Raw genomic sequence first — 21,829 nt, forward strand, 5'->3', positions numbered from 1 at the left:
TGAATGTCTTCACTTGCCCTCACCAACATGGCGGACTGTTGACGTTCCCACGCTGAGCGAGTCGCTTTTAAATGACGCAGCATCCAGCACATGATGATGATGACAGCCCTACTGCAAAGACAGCAGTTTAGAGGTAGTTTTCTCTTTCATGTAATTCTGTTATTTCAAGTAAATTATCACTATTATATGGGCCGTTTTATAAGGTATGTCGGCATGCTTGTTTTATGGTCCCCCTGATGTTTTGCATCATTTTGACAGTCAGACTCTGAATACATCTGATGTTATATCTTAAGTTAACCTGTATTGTAAGACGTAGATATCTTAAGTTATCATGTATTGCATGTCAAATAATATGGAAGTCATAGGCTACCTTTATACAATAAAATAACTGTCAGAGCTCATGGTACCACAGGCAAAAGTGACATAAAGGTTGACATTGTAAGTTGCCGTCTTTGTTTGAAAGCTTAAAGGCATCATAGTCGCGGTTAAACGCGGATACGGTAAACACAATTGTGTTTAATTTTTAACAGATTGTGTTACATCGGTGTGTATGTATGTATTATTTGTTTGAGTACTGCTCGGCATGCCGAGTCATCTCAGTGACTCGAATCTTTTGAATCAGTTCACTTAAAAGATTCGTTCACGGTTTCGAACAGTGGCCCTTTCAAGTCATTGAACCATTCTCTTAAAACATCTTATTATCCTTTATTAAAATATGCACACATAAGGCTCCAGACAGTGTTTACGCAACATATTTGACTTTTTCTTTCTTTATCTAATGATCTTTTTCAAGCCCTACACTTCACTACATCCTTATGAATTTTTAATTGATTGTTCTGTCATTTTTACACCTTTCTATTGGAGATATCCATATCTGTTGTATTTAAAAAAATAATCTTTCAACATTTTTTGTTACTCCAGGATTTTCACAGTAAATGGCCACCGAAATGGCCAATACACCTGCAGTGCTTGAGAGGAGCCATGATTGTGCTAACAATGAAAATGAATCTACGAAGGATGAAAATGAGACCGTACAGACAGGAGAAACTGAAACACTGTCTAAAAGACAAAGGAAGAAACTTCTTAAGAGTCAACAATGGGAAGAACAGAGAGAACTTCGCAAGTAAGCAGTGTTATCTTAGTATTATTTATGTACACTTACAGTTTTTATTCATATTCTGAATGAGGATTCATTTTAGTGTTTGTAAAAATAGTCTACTTTTATTTCAGTTAGTATTAGTATAATATGGCATTTCTAAAAAAAAAACCGTTTTATGCAAGTAACCATTCAAAATGATGAAACAAGACAAAACTGTTTGCTCCACTAATACATGGTCAAGCAGCTCATGCTTAATGAGAGACATTCTATAATTTAGGGTATGTTTCACATCAGCAAAAAAGCGTAAAAACAGTATGCTTTCTAAATAAAACAACTATTGGTTTCAATAGTTCAGTGTAACGTGTCTGTTAGTTGCAAAGCTTAATCATTAAACACTATATATCTTTATATTAATGTACAGACAGAAGCGGAAAGAGAGAAAACAGCAGAGGAAACTGGAGAGACAAGCGCAGGCTGACGACGGAGTGGAGTGGACGGGGAAGAAGCGTTTGCGCAGGTCGGACTCGGCAGAGCCCAGTTCTCTCAGACTGGTCATAGACTGCAGCTTTGATAACCTCATGCTGCTCAAGGTAAGCAACAACGTCAGCAAAAGGCATCTTACAACTTCCTTTGCTTACTTTCATAATGCTATCTAGCTGTTGCACTAAAGAAATCTTGTTGAAAGGTACTTTAAAAAACCAAATTGAATTTATTTCCTATTGTGTAGGATGTAAAGAAACTTCACAAGCAGATTCAGAGGTGCTATGCTGAGAACAGACGCACCCTCCATCCTGTACAGGCATGTTTCCTTCATATATGTACTATGGACTGTATATAATATAATATAATATAATATAATATAATATAATATAATATAATATAATATAATATAATATAATATAATATATTAGTAGATGTGATCTTTAAATTCAACAGCTTTTTCATATTCACAGTTTTACCTTACAAGTCATGGTGGTCAGTTGAAGCAAATCATGGATGAAATTAACAAAGGCTGGGTTAACTGGAAGGTAAGATGTGAAATGACACTACTTATAATAAATATACAATATACAGTTATTTATTTTGTTCACACTTTTGTAAAGTCATCTGACAGTAAATGTCATTTGCTGTTGCAAAACTTATTTTTGCTACAGACTTCTTAGCAATATAATAAACATTTTAAAATAAATACAATTTAAATAATTTTTTATATAAACAAATAATATAAACCTTTTTGGCTTGTGTTTATGAAATACATACCTGCAACAGGCGTTTGATTTCTAATAGCCATATACTGTAAAGCCCTATTCAGACAGGACTAGTTTTCTAAATCATGTTTGATTACAGTTGTCTGTGATCTCATGCACCGATTCCGATGGGACTGACATCTGTGTGTTTTCTAGACGTGGGCGTTACAGAAGCTCATCTGCTGTGCTTGCGTGTATCACATATGACATATATGTCTTTAACTTATTGATATAACTTTAATTTATTATTAAAACCCTATTTAAATAAACTTCACATGAGTATATAGAAGTGGATGTTTATAATAAACCCACAAAAGTGAGCAGAGTCATCTAGACCGGTATCTTACCTGACACTGATATTAAAATATCTTCACAGTTTCCACGATTGGGCTCTATTTATTAATTTTATCATTTTATTGTTTCGTCAGATACCAATGTCATTGAAATGAAATGAAAGAATGCGAAAGATTGTTGTGCAAACAATAGCTCAGGTTGGTCAAAAAACACATGAGGAGAAGCTTTATGATAATACAACATCAGCAAATAACAATTTGCATCCGGACGGGGTTTCTCAGATGACCGTCCAGTTTGTCGAAAAACAGTAGGTGATTTTACCTGGAATTTTTATTGAGGTTGTGTAAGAAAAACACAGACATGGCAGATTCGGACGGAATTAAAATCACAAAGTAAACCTGCGAAACATGAATTTCTCTGAAAAACTAGTCTCACATGAAGAGGGCTTTTTTCAATGCTCAAAACTCTTCTGTGGTCTTGTGTTGACAGTCTTTTGTATATTTTTAAACCCACCTGTCACACACACAAGAAAACTCATTAACTATGCACAAATCATGATTCTTAATGCCGAATTTTGCCTGAAAGGGGATTAGCTATCTTTAGAAAATTGTGTTTTGAACTTCCATTTTTTGCGGTAGCTCTGTCTATTTCTGTCATCGCTGTTGAAGAGTAATTAGCTGGTGAAGTGGATTTACTTATTATAGAGTTAACAAAAGTGATCATGAGCATTGTAATGTTTGAAGCGGATATTGTAACAAATGTCAGTAGAACGGGAAGATTTTAAAATGAGCGGTTCATTCATAAATCCGTAAGATCTTACCTTCATGCTGTGGGAATACAAACCGAAACACAACAAGCGCAGCGCTGAAAAGGGGCGGGGCTACATAAGGTCTTTATGAGCAGATTTGATGTATGAATGTTGGATAATAAAAAGCGACGCCTTTAACAAATGGAAATTTAAATGTGGTGTAGGATGTCCATGTCAAGCCTGAAGCGTTTCATGAAATCCTGAGCAAGGACGACCTCGTCTACCTCACGTCTGATTCACCCAATGTGCTGGAAGAGCTGGATGAAGCCAAAGCCTATGTGATTGGAGGTCTGGTGGACCACAACCACCATAAGGTGAGTGGCTTGTTACAGTTAGAAGTCAGTGAAATGATTATTTGTGTAAAGTACATGGGACTGTTTTATAATCACAGAAAGTAATTTCACAGGCCGTGCTTGCAAGGAGATTTTATTCTGAGAGGAGTATAGGGTGGCACTTGTCATAATGTTTCATTTTTTTTACCTTGAAGTCATTACAAGCTCTTGGTTTTGGGGAATTCAAATGCTTTATTACAGGGAATCACATATGGTCGAGCCCAAGAGCTTGGCATTGCTCATGCTCAGCTTCCGCTGGGCAGTTTCGTCAAGATGAATAGCCGCAAGGTGCTGGCTGTCAATCATGGTGAGATGCCCTTTCTTACATTCTCTTTAGGCCCTGTTTACAGCTGGTATTAAGATGCGTTTTGGTCGATCGGATCACAAGTAGACGAGGGAGACACATTCCTGTTTACACCTGGTGTTTTAATCCAACTCTTTTGTCCACTTTCAAACACTTCTGTCCTGATTTCTATGAGGGGAGGGTCTATGGGCGGGTAAATATATGGGCTTTTTCAGATCTTTCAATCTAATGGACAATATAAACTCAAGCAATTTACATATGAACGCGAAAGGAGACGACAGAGAAACACACGGAGAGCATCAGCTTTCGTTTCTGCTCTGACAGCCGCAAGACCAGCCGAAATCTGTGAGTGTGTGTTAGAAATCAGGAATGTTTTTACACAGGAGTGTTTACGCTATCCGGTCAAATGCGTTTTCGACTACCACTGGAAGTGGTCAAAAGTGGACAAACTCAAAACGTTTTAGACCCCGTTTACACCTGTATTTAGCGTCATCCACATGTGATCGGATTGACGAAAACACTTCTTAATGGCAGGTGTAAACAGGTATCTATTAATATGGTTTCTGCCATGAAAAAAAAAGTAATTGTGTCTTTTTATCTCATAATTCTGAATTTTTTTTCTTGCAATTCAGATATTATAACTCAATTGAGAGTTTATATCCCGCAATTCTGATTTTTTTTTCCCTCAGAATTGTGAGATATTAACTCGAAAATTGCAAGTTATAAAGTCAGAATTGTGAGACGACTTTTCTCAGAATTGAGATATAAAGTCCTAATTGCGAAATATAAACTCACGATTGTGAGGAAAAAAGTCTGAATTGTTAAAGCAAAATTATTCTGCGGTGGAAACTTCCATAGTTATATATACAACTTTTAAGTTTCCTGCTACAAATTAAACAATCATGTTCTCTCTTGCTGCAGTTTTTGAGATCATCCTAGCATTCCTGGAGAAACGAGACTGGCAGGAAGCTTTCTTTACAGTTTTGCCACAGAGGAAGGGAGCTGTGCCAGTGGGCCAAGAGGACAAGCTCGGAGAGGGCAATGATGAGGAAGACTCTGATGAAGACTCAGACACAGAACAGACAACCTCAGAAAAGGGAACGGACTCAAAGGACCAATCAGATAGCAAACAAGAAGAGCGCAAACCTCTGCTAAACCAATCAGATTCCAGCGAGCGAAACACAGCATAGAGAAGACGTAACATATTTATGCCATTTCATCTTTTTTTGTTAATTTTTAATTGTTTGTTTTTCTGATGTTTTTCCTTTTAGTTTAACAACATCTCAATTTGAGATTTGAGATGCTTTATGCAAAGGTTTGGACTTGAAGGTGTTTTTGTTGAAACATATTTCATGAAAAAAAAAGAAAAAAGAAGCTAAAATAAGAAAGTACCTTTTTTCAACCTTTTTCATTAAAAAACAAGCAACAAACAATGATGTGAAGATCTTGTGAAAAGAAATAAACAATTACAATATCACTTGTTTTAGAACAATGAGCCTTTTATTCACTGTAAACATTTAATACCTTTGACCAGATGATTTAGAGAAGTGTAGATTTGTAGATATCTTAAATCGCATTCCTGTAATGAAAAGGATCAAAATGACTAAATATTGTTTTTTGATTATCTGAGAAGCAGAATCTGCGTATTAGCTGTTTTTGCTGTTCTGCCACAGTGGGATTTGCACCTGTGGGCCAAGAGAACAAGCTCGGACACGGCAAGACTCTGATGTAAGCCACCCAATCCCAGAAAAGAAAAAAGACCAATCAGACAGCAAGAGGGAGGTACACAAAACTCTGTTAAAACAATCAGATTCCAGTGAGAGGAATATAACAGGTAGGGCGAAACTTGATATTCAGTCTTTTTTTTTTTTGTTGCCAGTTTTGTTCAGTTAAAGTTGAATGAAATCTCACATGTATATGGATGTTTCGGTATGTTCCTTTTTCAGTCTCAGACATTTAAAATAAAAATGTTTAGTTTAATTCTTAATACATATGAATCTAGTGATGGTCGACAACATGCATACTATATTTGATCTATTGTGAGTATTGTAATAATCTGCATCAAAAATGCATTTTAAGATTATATGAGCTAATCAGTGTTGGGGAAAGTTACTTTTTAAAGTAATGTATTAAATATTGTGTTACTCCCTAAAAAGTAACTGACTGCATTACTTTTCATGGAAAGTAATCAGTTACATACATTTTTGTGTTATTTTATCTCACCTGGACTTTTTTTTTTTTTTATAATAATAATAAAAGTTCTACTTTTGGTAAATGTAAAGGCCCTTTTACAAAAGTGAAATAAATAAGCCTCAGACTGAAGGAAATGCAAATGTAGGAAAACAAACAGGAAACAAACCTTTTAGCTGTCCTGTCATTCTGGATCACAGAATTGATATATCAAGGTCAGCAGCAAAGAAAGTGAGATTAAATACATAATGTTTATTTGTATTGCTTAACATATTTAATTATTGAAGGTTTGCATATTTTGAAGAACACTGAATCTGTTTTTGTGCAAGTGAGATGAGTAAATGCATGTTCACATGATAGTTACGTGATCAGATTACTTTTTTTTTCCAAGTAACTTTCAAGTTACTTATTTGCCATTTATTAACTGACACCTGTCCTGTCCACATGTTGAGAGAAGTGTGTGTACAATAACCATCATGTTTACGCAGCACACACAACGCCTCTGCACATATTTCTCTCAACATGTTGACAGGAGAGCTGGCAGTCAATAGATGACAAAAAGTAACTGATATTGTTGTAATGAGTTACTTGTTACATGAAAAAAGTAATCTGATCACATTACTTCTAACAACGTAGCTAATAGACCTAAATGTAGAGGACATTAATGTAGAGTTAAATGTTAAAATATTGATTATTGTGAATCACTCAAGTACATAAGTGTGTAAACATACTTCACAGTTGTTGAAGCAATATTATATTTGAAAACTACTCAAATTGTCCCCTAGATGTCACTATACACATACACTTGGTTTCATCAAATATATATATATATATATATATATATATATATATATATATATATATATATATACTATTTAACTATATATAAGTTTAGTTTAATTAAACAAAAAGAAAAAAATAAATATAAGATTTAATAGAAACATCTCTTACAATTCTTGATTCAGTTCAGTTTTGTCTCTGTAATTCTTTTCACAAAAAATCTTTATTTCTTTATTTAAATATTTTTTCTGTTTCACAATATTGACACAGCATCAGGGATAGCAAAACATTTTATATTAGTATTAATCTGTTAATAAACTTTTAATTAACTCAAATTAAATTAAAGAGACAGCATCAGTGAAACTTGTGGACATTTAGAGTACTTAATCTAATACATTCATAGACCGACATGATAATCACAGTGTATTTTCTTTATGAGAGCTTGCTTTATCATAAATGACTCTTTTCCAACTCAAACCCTCGTTTGGAACGCTATTCCGTTGAACACAGTAAAAGTGCCCGGGGCTTTAACTGTTTTCAGGAGGGAGAACAGGTTTACTGTTTTGGTGCTTGTTTTCCATCAGGACAGGAATGCAACCAGATACAGTACATGACAGTTCAGGTTAGATCCAGATAAATAACCATGTATTTGTGTACATACCATGTATGTATTAATGACATATACAAATTATGTCACGCACTTGCAAAAATGAATCAGATATGCTGTCTAGCGCATCCAGCAGGATCTGATTTGATTCCTAAAACCTTATTGGATACTAGGAAACACTACAGTCTGGTTTACAGACAAGGCTTAGATTAAACCAGGATTAGGCCTTAGTTAATTAGGACATTTAAGTAGGTTTTATAAATGTGCCTTAGAAAAAACATTACTGGTGTGCATCTTGAGACAAAACAATGGCACTGACATATTTTAAGATAGAAGCGCAAGTTGCTTTCAGTTAAAACAGCTCAAACATGCATTTTAGTCCTGGATTAGGTTTAAACCTTGCCTGTAAAATCAGGGGTAAATGATTTAGAACAATATCTTGCTACTGAACCGATAAAAGGGCATTATGATCATTCACTTTAAGGAAAAAAATATACGTTATATACATTAACATTAGTTATATACATGTTCTGAAAAATCTTGTATAAGACAGTTTTTAATAGGATCTATTTATTTTGAAAATTTGTTTTAAGCATTCTATATAGAAACAACAACAACAACAACGGTGTAATATGACTGGTGTCTAAGTCACTGGTCTTTTTCAGACTAAACTCTTTTTCCACAAAACATTAGGGCAATAATCTCCAGATATCCACGTGAGCTCGACTATTAAAGATCCCATGCGATTAAGCAATTAAAGAATATTAAACCAGCTAGATTGAATCATCGGATTGGGAAGAAACACCCGGATTAAAAACTGGAAAGTTGAGTTGCGCGTAAGAACATGTGCGCGACTGCGCAATGCAGAACTGCCTCTCCAACAGGTGCCTTTCCTGAGAGGCTTTCTCTCGCACGGCTTTCTCAAACCGAACGTCAGAGGAATAATGGAAATACTCTGTTTTTTTCCCAACATGTCGTAGATCTTAAAATAATGCGAAAACACCTTAAACTGGAGTAAAAACTTTTGTTCGCTCCCTTGAGGATTTACGCACGGAGAAACGTTCACTTTTGTGGATAATTGTCCATAAACATTCTATAAATTGATATCGTTTCCTCTTCTTTTTTTTTCTTTCTTTTTTTTTTTTGTAGGCTACTTCAAACGAATTAATCGATATATCTCAGATGCTAAACACAGAGTGATTTTGTATTTCTGCACTGGATCTCCACAACGTGATCTTCTAATATAGGGGAGTCTCCTCTCCTCTTCTCCAACATCTATGATCGATTGGACTGATTGGGAATAAAACTAGCTCTTGACAGGGACACTGTTTTGGTCTTTTAATAATGACCATCACATTGAGATCGCCAAACTGATAACTTGGGCTCAGGTGAAAGTCTGAACTGGAGGACGATGAAGACAGTTTCATATATTCTTGCTGCGATGATCTTCTGGAACTCAGGTGAGCCATTTCATATGAGCTATAATAAATAAATTGCGGGTGCAACTGGAAATATTGCAGGATTTGGAGTTAAACTTATTATTGGAAAAGAACTTCACAACACGTTACGGTTGTCTGATATTACAGGAAGAACTGGTTCTTGTGACAAACTGAGTGATTCAGTGTGACAGACAGGCGCTCCCTGCTCACGCGCACACACACACACACACACACACACACACACTGTGTGTTAAAGGCTACGCAGAGTCTTAAGGAGTGTTTTCTGGGCTGATGAAGTTGTGAGAATAAGGGTGTGATGAATCTGAGGGTGTTGTCAACGTAACTTACATTTTTGAGTGTTTTCCCGGTGTATGAGCTATTCATATACAGCTGAGCTGTGTGTGTGTGTTAATTCAATGCGTCTGAGCATGTGAAACCTGATTAATACATTAACACCGTGTCCACACCAGACGCGAGCGGCGCGACGCGAGAGAACCCATTCAAATAATGCTCTGGGTGCGACGCGACGCGACAAATTCCCGCCAATAAACTGACGCCCGTTCTATTTCTGACGTAGAGCTCGCGCTACTTCTGATTCATTTGCAATGGTCACTATGTAGCGTCAGTGTGGACAGATTAGCGTCTGTGCGACATGGTTTAAGACATTTTCCTGCATCACCATCCTTTGCTGGGCCTTGAACAACATTTCAGCCATGAGTTATTGCCCTCTGATGTTAAGAGTTGAGGGTTAGGACCTTGAACAACATTCCAGTCAACCAATCATTTTGAGATTTGAGATCAATATTGTTTTTTTTTTATGATCCTTTTGGTCATTATTTTCTGACTTTCAGAACTAGACAGAATCCGTTTTTAATAATTGTAAGGGCTTAATAATCTGTTTCTCTTGGCAAACAGTCCTATATGACCGATTTCTCAACGCTTGGTAGATATCGAGCTGTAAATAACAATATATTTCTTAGACTAATATAATTTTATGATCATTTTGGTCATTATTGTCTGACATTATTTCTGCTTTTTGGACACGATATTGGCTAAATGATCATTATACCCTTTGTTGTTGTTAATGCTATTATACATAAAGCATGCTACATTATTTTGTCATCTTGATGATTGCTAGAGAATAATTGGCTGTTAAAATAATAAAAAATAAAAGTAATTCAAAAACACATTAAATAGGCTACATTACCAGTGAATACCATTGTTATTTGTTATTTAGAAATCCAATAAATTATATAATATATCAGTTGACCTAATATTTAAGAACCGATTACAGATTAATAAAGTGTTAATATAAGTAGAAATATCGGCATCACTTTAGATTTGGGAACACATTCACATACATGCCTTATTCTGGCTATCCCATACCTAAACTTAACAACTACCTAACTATTAATAAGCAGTAATTATGAGTTTACTGAGGGAAAACTCCTAGTTAATATGTGTTCCCTAATCTAAAGTGTTACCAAAATATCAGTCAAATGAATTAGGTCTGATTTAAGGCTAGTATTAGGCAACAAATAACAACCACTGTAAGGATGCTGACTCAGAAACATGTCATGTTGTGTGACAGTGACAGAGGATGTCAACAAGCATATGTCTGGGAGGCTTTTGCCATTATGTTCATTGATGTAATCCTCTAGTCTTCGCAAACTGAACAAATGACTGTTGTGGCCTCATGGTCAATGATCTGACTCAGAAACTAAATAATTAAAGGGATTACAGTCCAATCCCGGCCCTGAACTTAGATGCTATGAAGTGTGGAGTTAATAGATGTTTTATAATTTTTCACTTTTCAACCCTGAGTACATATCAAACTGCAAATAACGATAAACAATTTATTTCTTATTCATACGTGAGCCCAATCAACATGATGTCTGCATGACATAATTGTCTGAACTATTTATTTAATATTAATTAAAATTATTTTAGTATATTATTTAATTAAAATATTAGTGCTGTCAAATCGATTAATCACGATTAATCGCATCTTACATAAAAGTTTGTGTAAGTAGTTCAGCTTATATTCACTCCGCTTTTAAATGTTGTGTGTTGAATCGAGTGTTTGTCTGCCACCCAAAAGTAATTAGCCCTGAGACACATAACGAGTTGAACAGCATATCTACCTCTGGCCCACACTCTTCCAGACATCTGTCTGCCTCTCACCCCTCTTCCTTTCTCTTATTTTGTTATCCATATCGATTCCCATGTCTGCTTCTCCTCTCTGTTCTCTGTGCCAGTTCAATAGAGGGTTAAAAAATGAAAGGTTCATTTTACCACAGTATTGAAGGTAACAGATGACCTCAGCCAATGTGGCCCAACTTTCCTTTTACTGCAGGCATGTTTCATGTAGGTTCATATCTATTAGAGGTGTTATTTCTATTCTTTTTAAAGCCTTATGATAAATGGCATATTATTTTTTGGTCTAGCCCTTTAAACCCAGGATGTGATGCCACAGCTATCTGTGGTGAAGTTTTCTTAACATTAAATGCAACACAGAGTAATGCATTGTAATTCAACATGCAATATCATAATAAGTCATTTAAATACATAGTTTTACAGCTAAACGTCTAATTCGGGAATGTTGTCTCAGTTCACAAAACTGCCAGGGGGAGGAAACTGACCTTCAAAAAGTATATCATATAGCATGAAGTATAAATATATGTCTACTGGCTACTTTATTAGGTACACCTTGCTAGTAGCGGGTTGGACCCACGTTTGCTTTCAGAACTGCCTTGTTTCTTCATTGCACAGATTCAACAAGGTGCTGGAAACATTCCTCCGAGATTTTTGTCTATATTGACATGATAGCATCACACAGTTACTGCAGGTTTATCGGCTGAACATCTGTGATGTGAATCTCCCGTTCCACCACATCTCAAAGCTGCTCTATTGGATTGAGATCTGGTGACTATGGAGGCCATTTGAGTATAGTGAAGTCATTGTGTTTAAGAAAGCAGTTTGAGATGATTTGAGCTTTATACATGGTGTGTTATCCTACTGGAAGTAGTCATCAGAAGATGATTAGACTGTGGTCATAAAGGGATGGACATGGACATGATCAGCAATAATACTCGGGTAGGCTGTGGCGTTTGTGATGCTCAATTGGTACTAAGGTCCCCAAAAGTGAGCCAAGAAAATATCCTCCACATCATTACTTCACCATTACCAGCCTGAACCGCTGATTCAAGGCAGGATGATCCACGCTTTCATGTTGTTTACACCAAATTCTGATCCTACCTTCTGAATGTTGCATCAGAAATCCAGACTCATCAGACCAGGCAACGCTTTTCCAATCTTGAATTGTCCAGTTTTAGAGAGCCGGTGTGAATTGTGTCCTCAGTTTCTGTTCTCAGCTGACAGGAGTGTCACCGGTGTGTGTCTTCTGCTGCTGTTGCTCCTCTGCTTCAAGGTTCGACGTGTTGTGTGTTCAGAGATGCTCTTCTGAAACCTCGGTTGTAACGAGTGATTAATTGAGTTACTGTTGAACCATTCTGGTCATTCTCCTCTCATCAACAAGGCATTTCCCCCACAGAACTGCTGCTCACTGGATATATTCTCTTTTTCAGACCATTCTCTGTTAACCCTAGAGATGTCTGTGAGTGAAAATCCCCGTAGATCAGGGATGGGCAACTTCGGTCCTGGAGGGCCACTGTCCTACAGAGTTTAGCTCCAACCCTAATCAAACACACCTGAACAAGCTAATCAAGGTCCTCAGGATTACTAGAAAATTACAGGCAGGTGATTTTTTTCAGGGTTGGAGCTAAACTCTGTAGGACAGTGGCCCTCCAGGACCGAAGTTGCCCATCCCTGCCGTAGATGAACAGTTTCTGATTAAATACTATTAACTATGCCATGTTCAAAGTCACTTAAATCACCTTTCTTCCCCATTCTGATGCTCAGTTTCAACTTCAGCGGATCGTCTTGACCTAGGCTGAATCCGAAATCGCCCCCTATACCCTCAAATAGGGCGTTATTTTAGGGGACAGCCATTTGTAGTGGTGTCCGAAACCATAGTAGACGTTATTGAGTGCACTTATTCAATCCCACATTGCACTGCAATAACGATTGTACAAGCGATGTACCCTCAGCGGCTGTCCGAATTTGCTCACTCCTTTTCATTCACTCCTTCAAGTGAACAGCATTATTGGACTAACGTAGGGAATAGTGAATGTGGGCGATTTCGGATTCAGCCCATGTCCACTTGCACTGAGCTGCTGCCATGTGATTGGCTGATTAGAAATTTGCATAAACGAGCAGTTGGACAGATGTACCTAATAAAGCGGCCTGTGTGTGTCACATAATTTTAAAAATATATATATAAATATAAAATAAAAAATATAATCACTGCTGTTCCACAAAATCTTGCACTGTTTATGGTTAAAACATAAATAAATATAATTAAAATGATGTGAAAAGTATAATTATATATAATATGTTTATCAAACAACTTCCAACATTGCTCATCCAATTGAATTTGTTTCTTTTATCATGTTGCTGTTGGCAGAATTGTGTTAAGCATCTGATCATGTCTAACGCCGCTACTCTATCTTTCTCTCTTTTAGCAGCCTGTGTAAGTGGAGAGCAACAACCGTTTCTTGAGCCCTCTAAGACCCCCTGGGATCTGCAGTCTTTGGCAGAGGAGGAAACACGTTTACCCTGTCGATTCAATGTGTCGGACAGTGAGACTCGGGTGGTGCAGGTGACGTGGATTCGACGGAACTCAAATGGACCTGAAGATCAGATTATCACTGTTCATTTCAGTGAAGGACAGACAGGTAAAACAAACTCTTTTTTTTTTGTCTTTTACATCACAAACTTTTTTTTGTAACAATTAATAGACCCTTTCCTTTTACTAATATCATTATCACCAAAGAATATCTTTTTTCATTAAAATTACAATGGTGCATCAGGGTGTTCATTGGTTACTTGTTTCAAAATATGACAATACGTTTAAAAGTTAACTCTGAGAACATGGGTTCAAGTAATATATCTCTCTACACTCTTAAAGATAAAGATTATTTTTTGGCATTTGTGTTTCCACGAAGAACCTTTAACGTCCAAGGAATCCTTCCATTGCACAAAAGGTTCTTTATACTGGAAAAAAGGCTTTAGTTTATAAAATGTTCTCCAAACTAATGCATTTTGCATTCATTTACATTGAATCGTTAAGGAAATGTTTTTTTTTTTTTTTTAAGTGACTTACAATTCACTTTTGTAAAGAAACATGCATTTTACAACAACTTATAATACAGGAGCCAACAGAGCAGAATATTGCTTTTTAATTTTCATTTTAATAATGTTTTTTTTTGTGTGCGTGTTCATCATTCTTTGATGTATGTGTAACAAAACTGTCGCAAAACCAAATCTTACTGTCATATGGTGGATGTGACAAACACATTTAATTCTCTTTCCCTCTCACAGAAAACCCTGCATATTCAACACGTGTGCGATTCGAGACCAACAACCCATTAGCAGACTCTGCTCTGATTATTATGCGCACAAGTTCTGCAGATGAGGGCAAATACATCTGCAAAGTCGCCACCTTCCCCTCTGGAAACTTTGAGACAGAGATTTCCCTCACAGTGTGGAGTAAGTACATTTAATCAGTGCAATGGGCAAACAAAAGACAACAAACTTTTGTCATGCAAAACTTAAAGTAATTGATTACTAGCTACTAATTACATCTTTAAGAGTGTAATTGGATTACTTTACTAATTACTCTGTCTAAAAAGTATTGCATTACTAAAAGTCCCCCTGTAGTCAATAATTGTATCCCTTAAAACTCACCTTTGATCACCAAAATGACATATTAAAATGTTTTTTTTTCTTGAAATAATTATTTCGTGCCTTAAAATAGCTTGTATGTTACTCTACACCCTTGCCTCATTTAGTATATGTGGTTCTATGAATATGCAAATTAGCCCCACCTCCACTCACTCACACCAGCGATTCACTCGTTGACGATCACACGTTGACATGATTGGTTACAAGGTAGTTTGTGACACCAGAGATTTCAAACTGCGTTTTTGAGACTGTCTTTGGTTCACTTCAGTTTTAAGGAGAAAATACTCAGCAATGGTGTCAACTTATGAATTTACACATGGTTTGTCTTAAAGCACATTAAAAACACCACATAGACATATAAACTTGATTGTCACCACAGGGGGACTTTAACAAGATGTCTATCCTTGAACAACACAAGGATAGACACGAAACTGCTCTTTTAATTCTTTCAAATAAATAATATAAAGTTGCATAAATTATTCTTAAACTGACCAAAGTATTTAAAGGGAAAAGGTTACATTGAAAACGTATATTTAACATTAGACGTTAAAAATGTTGATGTTAAATCCACTATTGTTTTATATAGAATTTTTCTATTGTCTGGATCAACATGTTTGTTGATCCTGGAACATCATTTCAATCAACCAATCAGATTTGAGGACAAGTTTACAAGGCGCTTCCATTCAACCAATCAGATTTGAGGGACAAGTTTACAATTTATGTCAAGTTCAGGCTTACAACCAGGGTTAGGCACTTCTACATCAGTGTTGTTCACCATCATTTCCCTCTGATTTTAGGGATAACTTATGGGTATGGTTGGGTTTAGGGGATAGGGTTAGGACTACATTTTCGGACAGGAATGTTGTTCCAACAAAATATTTTGATGATGTCCATGTCTTACTTGGAAAAATCACAGTGACTTACAGTATTTAATGCAATCACATCAGAATGAACTGTAATTAAATTACAGAAAAGTTCATAGTAATCCCTCACTTTACTTTTTCAAGGGAAAAATAATTAAATTATAAATCACTTAGTAATGCATTACACCCAACACTGATATTGGTACATTGGAAGATCACTTTAAACCAACTTTTGATTTCAGACATTCACTCCGGTCCACATTGTATTATTCTGGTTAAGACCTGCCCACTTAGGGGACGTTTACACGACAACGATATGCTTAAAACTGAGTTTTTCCTTTGAGTTTTCCACGTACAGACGACACCATTGTCAAAACGATCCCCATTCACACGGATCCGCGGAAACAACTAAAAACGCTGTATTCTGCCGCCAGGCCATTAGGTGGCGATAAAACTATAGATTGAACACGTAATCATGTATACGTATGCGCATGGCGTCATCGTTTTTAGAGATTCGCGTTTTCAACTCAAATGCGTTTTCGACTAAACAACATTTTAAACTAAACACGTAAAACGTTTTATGGATTTTGGCCATTCATTTACACGACAACGCGTTTTGGGTGCCTGAAAACGCAAACTTTTGAAAACGGTCTCTGTGTAAACAACAAAAACGAGAATCTGTGAAAACGATGACGTCATGCAGATGCGTATTACAGTACGTGTTCAGTCTGTAGTGTTTCATCGCCATCTAATGGCCTGGCAGCAAAATAGTCAAGTCAAGTCAAGTCAAGTTTATTTATATAGCGCTTTTCACAATACAGATTGTATTAAAGCAGCTTCACAGTATTAAATTAAAATAATACATCAATGTTTGTTTCTAGTGGAAAACGCTGATCAATAGTGATTGATTAATTAAATTAAATATCCCCAATAGCGTTTTTAGTTGTTTCCGCGGATCCGTGTGAATGGGGATTGTTTTGACAATGGCGTCGTCTGTACGTGGAAAACTCAAAGGAAAAACTCAGTTTTAAGCATATATGGTTGTCGTGTAAACGTTCCCTTAGATTAGACAGAATTGATATGAGTCTTATGTATATGCAGAAGCCCTGCAGTAGTTAGAGATTTACCTTTGATTTTTTTTAACATAACTCTTGTCATTTCATTCACCGCCCCTTTCATATACCTAGACAACCCTTTAACCACAAGGCTAGCTCTGCTTTTATGTATACAGTTACTGTTCTCAGAATAACACACAAGTATTGTGTTTGTCAATGGAAGTGATGATGGAGATATTGACATGAAAGTGTTCACTGTTGCTGTGATTTATATGATCGTACAATAGATGCTGCTTTCTCCTTCAGAAGTATTGTTTATGATTGTGTTCAAGCACACTGTTAGAAACAGGGAAGCACACAGGGATATTTTATCATTCTTAAAAATCAGACGCTGTAATATATAACAAAAGACACTGGATCTATTTGTCATTTTATTTCACAGCTAAACCCATCACTTCCCTGCAAGACTTCGTCCTGGTTGAGGGCCAGACTTTCCGTCCGGCCGCCACATGCCGTTCGATGGCTAAGCCAATGGCAGGCCTCTCCTGGGACACGGAGCTCCCGGGTCAGAGCCAGAACCTTAGTTTGGATGGTATGGTGACCTCGATCCAGTTTTCCCTCTTCCCTCTCCGGAGCCTGAACGGACAGAAGCTGGACTGTCTGGTCTGGCATCCATCTCAAAACGGCCCGCTGAGGATCGCCAATAAACTTACAGTGCACTGTGAGTCTTAATCTCTTACATTGTTCTGAAAATGTTCACTAGTGTAAATACTGAAACTACTGTATAACGGGAGAATCTTATGAAGAAATGTCTGGGTTATAATTCCATCCTTGAATCAAAAAATGTCATTGCATAAATATTTTAGCCTATTTATGTGGCACTCTTTCCTCCTTGATTTTTTTTATGACTGTAATAAGACGCTAATGAAAATCATCCTGTTGAAACACAATACATTTTTAATTAAAATCAGCATAAATTTAATTAATTCAGTACTAATACTTCTATTTATACTTTCAATAGTACTTTACAAATAAATTTACTTCTATACACAATTTTGAAATGTATATAATTCAATCATATTTTAATATCACTTTGAATTTAAATAAATTCCCCCAATAATAATTGTAAAAAGAACGTTTTTAAAATGACTACTAAACAAAAAATTAATATCACTTTATTTAAAATTTAATGTCCTAATTTTTAAGAAATATTATACTGACATTACTAAAATTGTTCTTGTTTTTTTTTTTTTCCATAGTATTCATTAGAGTTGCTGTTTATTCAACTTTTATTCATTTTGGCATTCCTTAAAAATTATTTTGATGTCCAATCACTTTTTACGTACAGTGCAAACCACTTGCCAGGTTATACACACAAGCCGTGTATAGTACATTTACTGATAAGTATATCAATCATTCTGCAGTAAGGACAACATTAAAGTTGTCACATGTGTGTTGTTTCACACATCAATCTTTATTACATCGCTGTCTGTATGTGACTCAGAATGATTGTGAATTTTACAATGTGAACCTAAAACTCCTTTCCTGTTTACTGCGCTTGTGAAATTTAAATATGATGAAACTTTCGTTTCACCTTTTTATGTGTACAGATGTTATTTCCTTTATATGTGTTCTGACCTGTGGACATCTGTTTATTGTCTTAATCGATACTATGACAACATTGTTATTCTCTGATTCATCACGACTTGAGCTACAGTCATTAAAACATTTTTGCTTTGGGTGACTGGAGGAAAACTTAATAGCAATAGAAAATCCTGTCATTTACTCACCATCATGTCTTTAGAAACCCATTTGACATTCTTACTTCTGTGGAACTCAAAAGGAGTGCCCCCCCCCCCCCCCCCCCCATTTAAATTAAAATGAATGGGAATTGAGTCTGAACTTTCCAATGAATCCACCATTCAGTTCATCTGAATGATTCATTCACAAACTGGACGATTCGACTTACTGACTCTGGTTGCAGCCGTTAACATCTCACTAGAATAGGAGATTATCAGTTAGATTTGAGTGGTCCTCACCCAAAGTTTTCATTTGACCATTTTATGATATTTTAATGGTGTTTTTACGTCCTTGTTAAAGTTGGCATTGTATTTTCTTCCCTGTTGTTTCGTATACCGCTTCTCGAATGAGGAAAATAACCTTAGGGCGGGACTTGATTTTGTCCATCGGAAATTGATTGGATGGTAGTGGTTTGCTATTGGTGGATCTCATGTGAGTGACAGGTTGCCCCGCCCTCATCTGAGAAAAGAAGAGATGTCGCTGCAAGAGGGAGGGGAATTTATTTTAATGAAAGCTTACGAGGTCACATGAATTTTAAAAAGCTGATGTGCATGGACAAATCATTTATAGTAAGCTTTAAAGTTGCGGTCCTCATTCTTTAAGTGTATAATTGCATGGAGAAAAAAACAACAACAACAACAACCAGGACTTAATTCCAAAATTTCTCCTTTTGTTTTCCACAGAAGAAAGAAATGAGGGTTGCTTTAATTTAATTGCACAAAATTGTGATTATTCAAACATATGCGTGTTTCATAATGCCAGTATTACTGTGTCAACAACAGAGAGGATCAGGTGAACTTATTGGTCAAACGGGAAGTTCATCACAAGTTCAAACAAGAGGCTGAAAAGTGAATTAGACACACCTAATTGTGAGACCTTTTTTGTGTGTGTGTTCATGTGTGCGTACAGACCCTCCAAATGCACTGATATCTGGCTACGATGACAGCTGGCATGCTGAAATGCAAGGTGCAACGCTACAGTGCAATGGCGAAGGAAATCCAAAACCTGACCAATTCAAATGGACGAGGTAAGACTTTCTGTCTGCATGTCTTTCACCTGTATCTGTCAATCTGTTTGTTTGTCTTCCTGACAGCCTGTCTTGTCAGTTTAATTCTGTTTCGGTTGGCTTCTCTATCAGCATGCCAGAGTAATCTGTAGGTGTGGACGAGAAAGGTTATGGCCTAAATTCATGAGCGAATCTATAATCTAGTCGATCAGAAACGAAGGCTGTCAGGAAGTAATACTGATACTGAGAGGTCGTTGCAATACACAACAGTTTTTGCATTCGTGAACAAGTCGGAGATCAAATTAGTCACAATCACACACCTATTTTTTTGGCGTTTTTCGGTACGAGTGACTAAGGGGGTGTAGACACCGACGTTTAGATGATCACGCAATTCCTGAGACAAACATTCTCTGGTTTGCTCCTCAACGCCTACAGTGGGGAAACCTGTTCTCGGGCTGCTCGGTGTGAATGCAAAGTAAATGAAGTAACTGTGGCCTGGTGTCGTGTTGCAACTTGTGCGGCAAACAGACAAGAGTGCATTTTCACACGGAGGGAGAGAGCGCGGGGGAGAGACGAGGCGGGTGGGGGAGATGGAGTGAATTTATGACGACGATGTCGGGAAAATTTGCCTGCGTGTGTGTGTGTCATGGGATGAGTGTTACTACTGTCCTCATGCAAAACACACTGTGCTCTATAAAAACATACTGTAACATATAGTTCCTGGTATAAACTGTGGACAAACTTCTTATTGTGATATTAGCTAAATAAAGGCTTATGGACTTTTAAAAAGTGGGGAAATCGTTTCCCATATCATATCAAACTAAATAAGGTGGATGCAAACATAGTGTGCTTGACAAACTACACTGAAAAGAAATTGATGTAGAAAGAATTTTCACTTACATTTTAAAAATAATTGTAGTTAGAAAGTTAGAAAAACTTAATTAGTGTTGGGAACACTTTATTTTGATGGTCCACATTAGACATTCTATAAGTATAATTTGCAACTACATGTCAACTAGCAGTCATTAGAGTATTAGTGGACCGTAATTAATATCTCAGCTTCAGACGTCACTCCCACGGACCGCCGGCTGAGCGTCTGATGCATAAGGCACACTTAAGTGGAAACACTTCAGGATTTTCGAAGTCGTCATCTGATTGGCTGAATTCTACGTCCGGGAGACGTGTGTGTCGCTTAATATCTGCAAGTCTCACTTATAGCCAGAGCTTTAGACTTGACGAATTACATTGGTCAAGGACCGCCCAGAGGCCGTCTGACTGACATGTAAAGCAACCAATCACAGTTTGTTTTGTTTTGAGTCATGTTTAGGGGCGTGAATGTTTACCTGCAAATGAATGAGAGTTAATTGACTTGTAGTTGCACTTTAAGTTACTTATAGTTAGTAGAATGTCTAAAGTGGACCACCGAAATTAAGTGCCACCTTAGTATTTTCTTGTAAAACATACTCCAAAAATCTGTTTTATTTACAACTGGAAAAACCTTTTACAGTGTATGACAAAAAACAACAACACCGACTACATTAAATTTGCATCTTCGCGGAGTTTCCTGAAGCAAAACCAGTTGTAATCGCTGCCTAACACTGTTCTTAGCTGAATACATGATGTTAAGTAACCACATGACATTTATTATATTATAGCTGCATGTTATATTGCTGTATTAATACTTCCTTATCGAAAGATTGAAAGTAGCATTTTCTGTAAAGCTGCTTTGAAATATGTATTGTGAAAAGTGCTGTGAAATTTAAATTGACAAACTATTGAATTGAACTTCTGCTTTATACCACTGTATGAATTCAGTTGAAGTCATCATGAAATAAAAATTAACAGTTATTATTTTTTTATGGAAAATTACAGTATTTATTATGATTTACCCAACACATCATTCTTTTTTTTAATTCATGTGCCCTTGTCATTTTTAATTAAAATAACTTCCCCTCCCTCTTACATCGACATATCTTCTCTTCTCTTCTCTGATGATGTGTTTACTGGCGTTAGGGCGGGGCAACCTGTCACTCACATGAGATCGACCAATAGCAGACCACAACAATCTAATGTGAGTGACAGGTTGCCACTCACATGAGATCGACCAATAGCAAACCACAACAATCTAATGATCCAATCCCGCACTACATTTTTTTGTCATTCGAGAAAACGCTTCACTCTGATACGTAACAATAGTAAA

General features: G+C 36.5%; 2 protein-coding genes across 5 annotated transcripts in view; both read left to right on the plus strand.

The window, feature by feature from the left end:
* On the plus strand, positions 1-5,920 carry trmt10a (tRNA methyltransferase 10A). 2 transcript variants are annotated; one of them, XM_079867778.1, is made up of 8 exons: positions 1-133; positions 922-1,123; positions 1,521-1,689; positions 1,827-1,898; positions 2,053-2,127; positions 3,613-3,762; positions 3,982-4,087; positions 5,006-5,920. In XM_079867778.1, the coding sequence occupies exons 2-8, from the start codon at positions 936-938 to the stop codon at positions 5,272-5,274; spliced, it is 1,029 nt and encodes a 342-aa protein (XP_079723904.1). In that variant the 5' UTR covers positions 1-133; positions 922-935; the 3' UTR covers positions 5,275-5,920. The 2 variants fall into 2 exon arrangements, with proteins under 2 accessions (XP_079723904.1, XP_079723905.1); XM_079867779.1 differs by having other exon boundaries at positions 1-203; positions 5,006-5,571.
* nectin4a (nectin cell adhesion molecule 4a) overlaps positions 5,893-21,829 on the plus strand; it is a 22,123-nt gene continuing 6,186 nt past the window's right edge. Inside the window, exons 1-6 of one of the 3 annotated variants that reach the window (XM_079867764.1) lie at positions 5,893-5,918; positions 8,811-9,121; positions 13,684-13,896; positions 14,543-14,710; positions 17,266-17,544; positions 19,533-19,650. In XM_079867764.1, the coding sequence (XP_079723890.1) occupies positions 9,073-9,121; positions 13,684-13,896; positions 14,543-14,710; positions 17,266-17,544; positions 19,533-19,650 (827 nt within the window). In that variant the 5' untranslated portion in view covers positions 5,893-5,918; positions 8,811-9,072. Of the gene's footprint in view, positions 5,919-8,490; positions 9,122-13,683; positions 13,897-14,542; positions 14,711-17,265; positions 17,545-19,532; positions 19,651-21,829 lie in introns of those variants that run through there. The other 2 variants (XM_079867762.1, XM_079867763.1) reach the window with 2 other exon arrangements.

This window comes from Squalius cephalus (genome assembly GCF_949319135.1).
Source record: "Squalius cephalus genome assembly, chromosome: 3".
Classification (NCBI taxonomy): Eukaryota; Metazoa; Chordata; class Actinopteri; order Cypriniformes; family Leuciscidae; genus Squalius; species Squalius cephalus.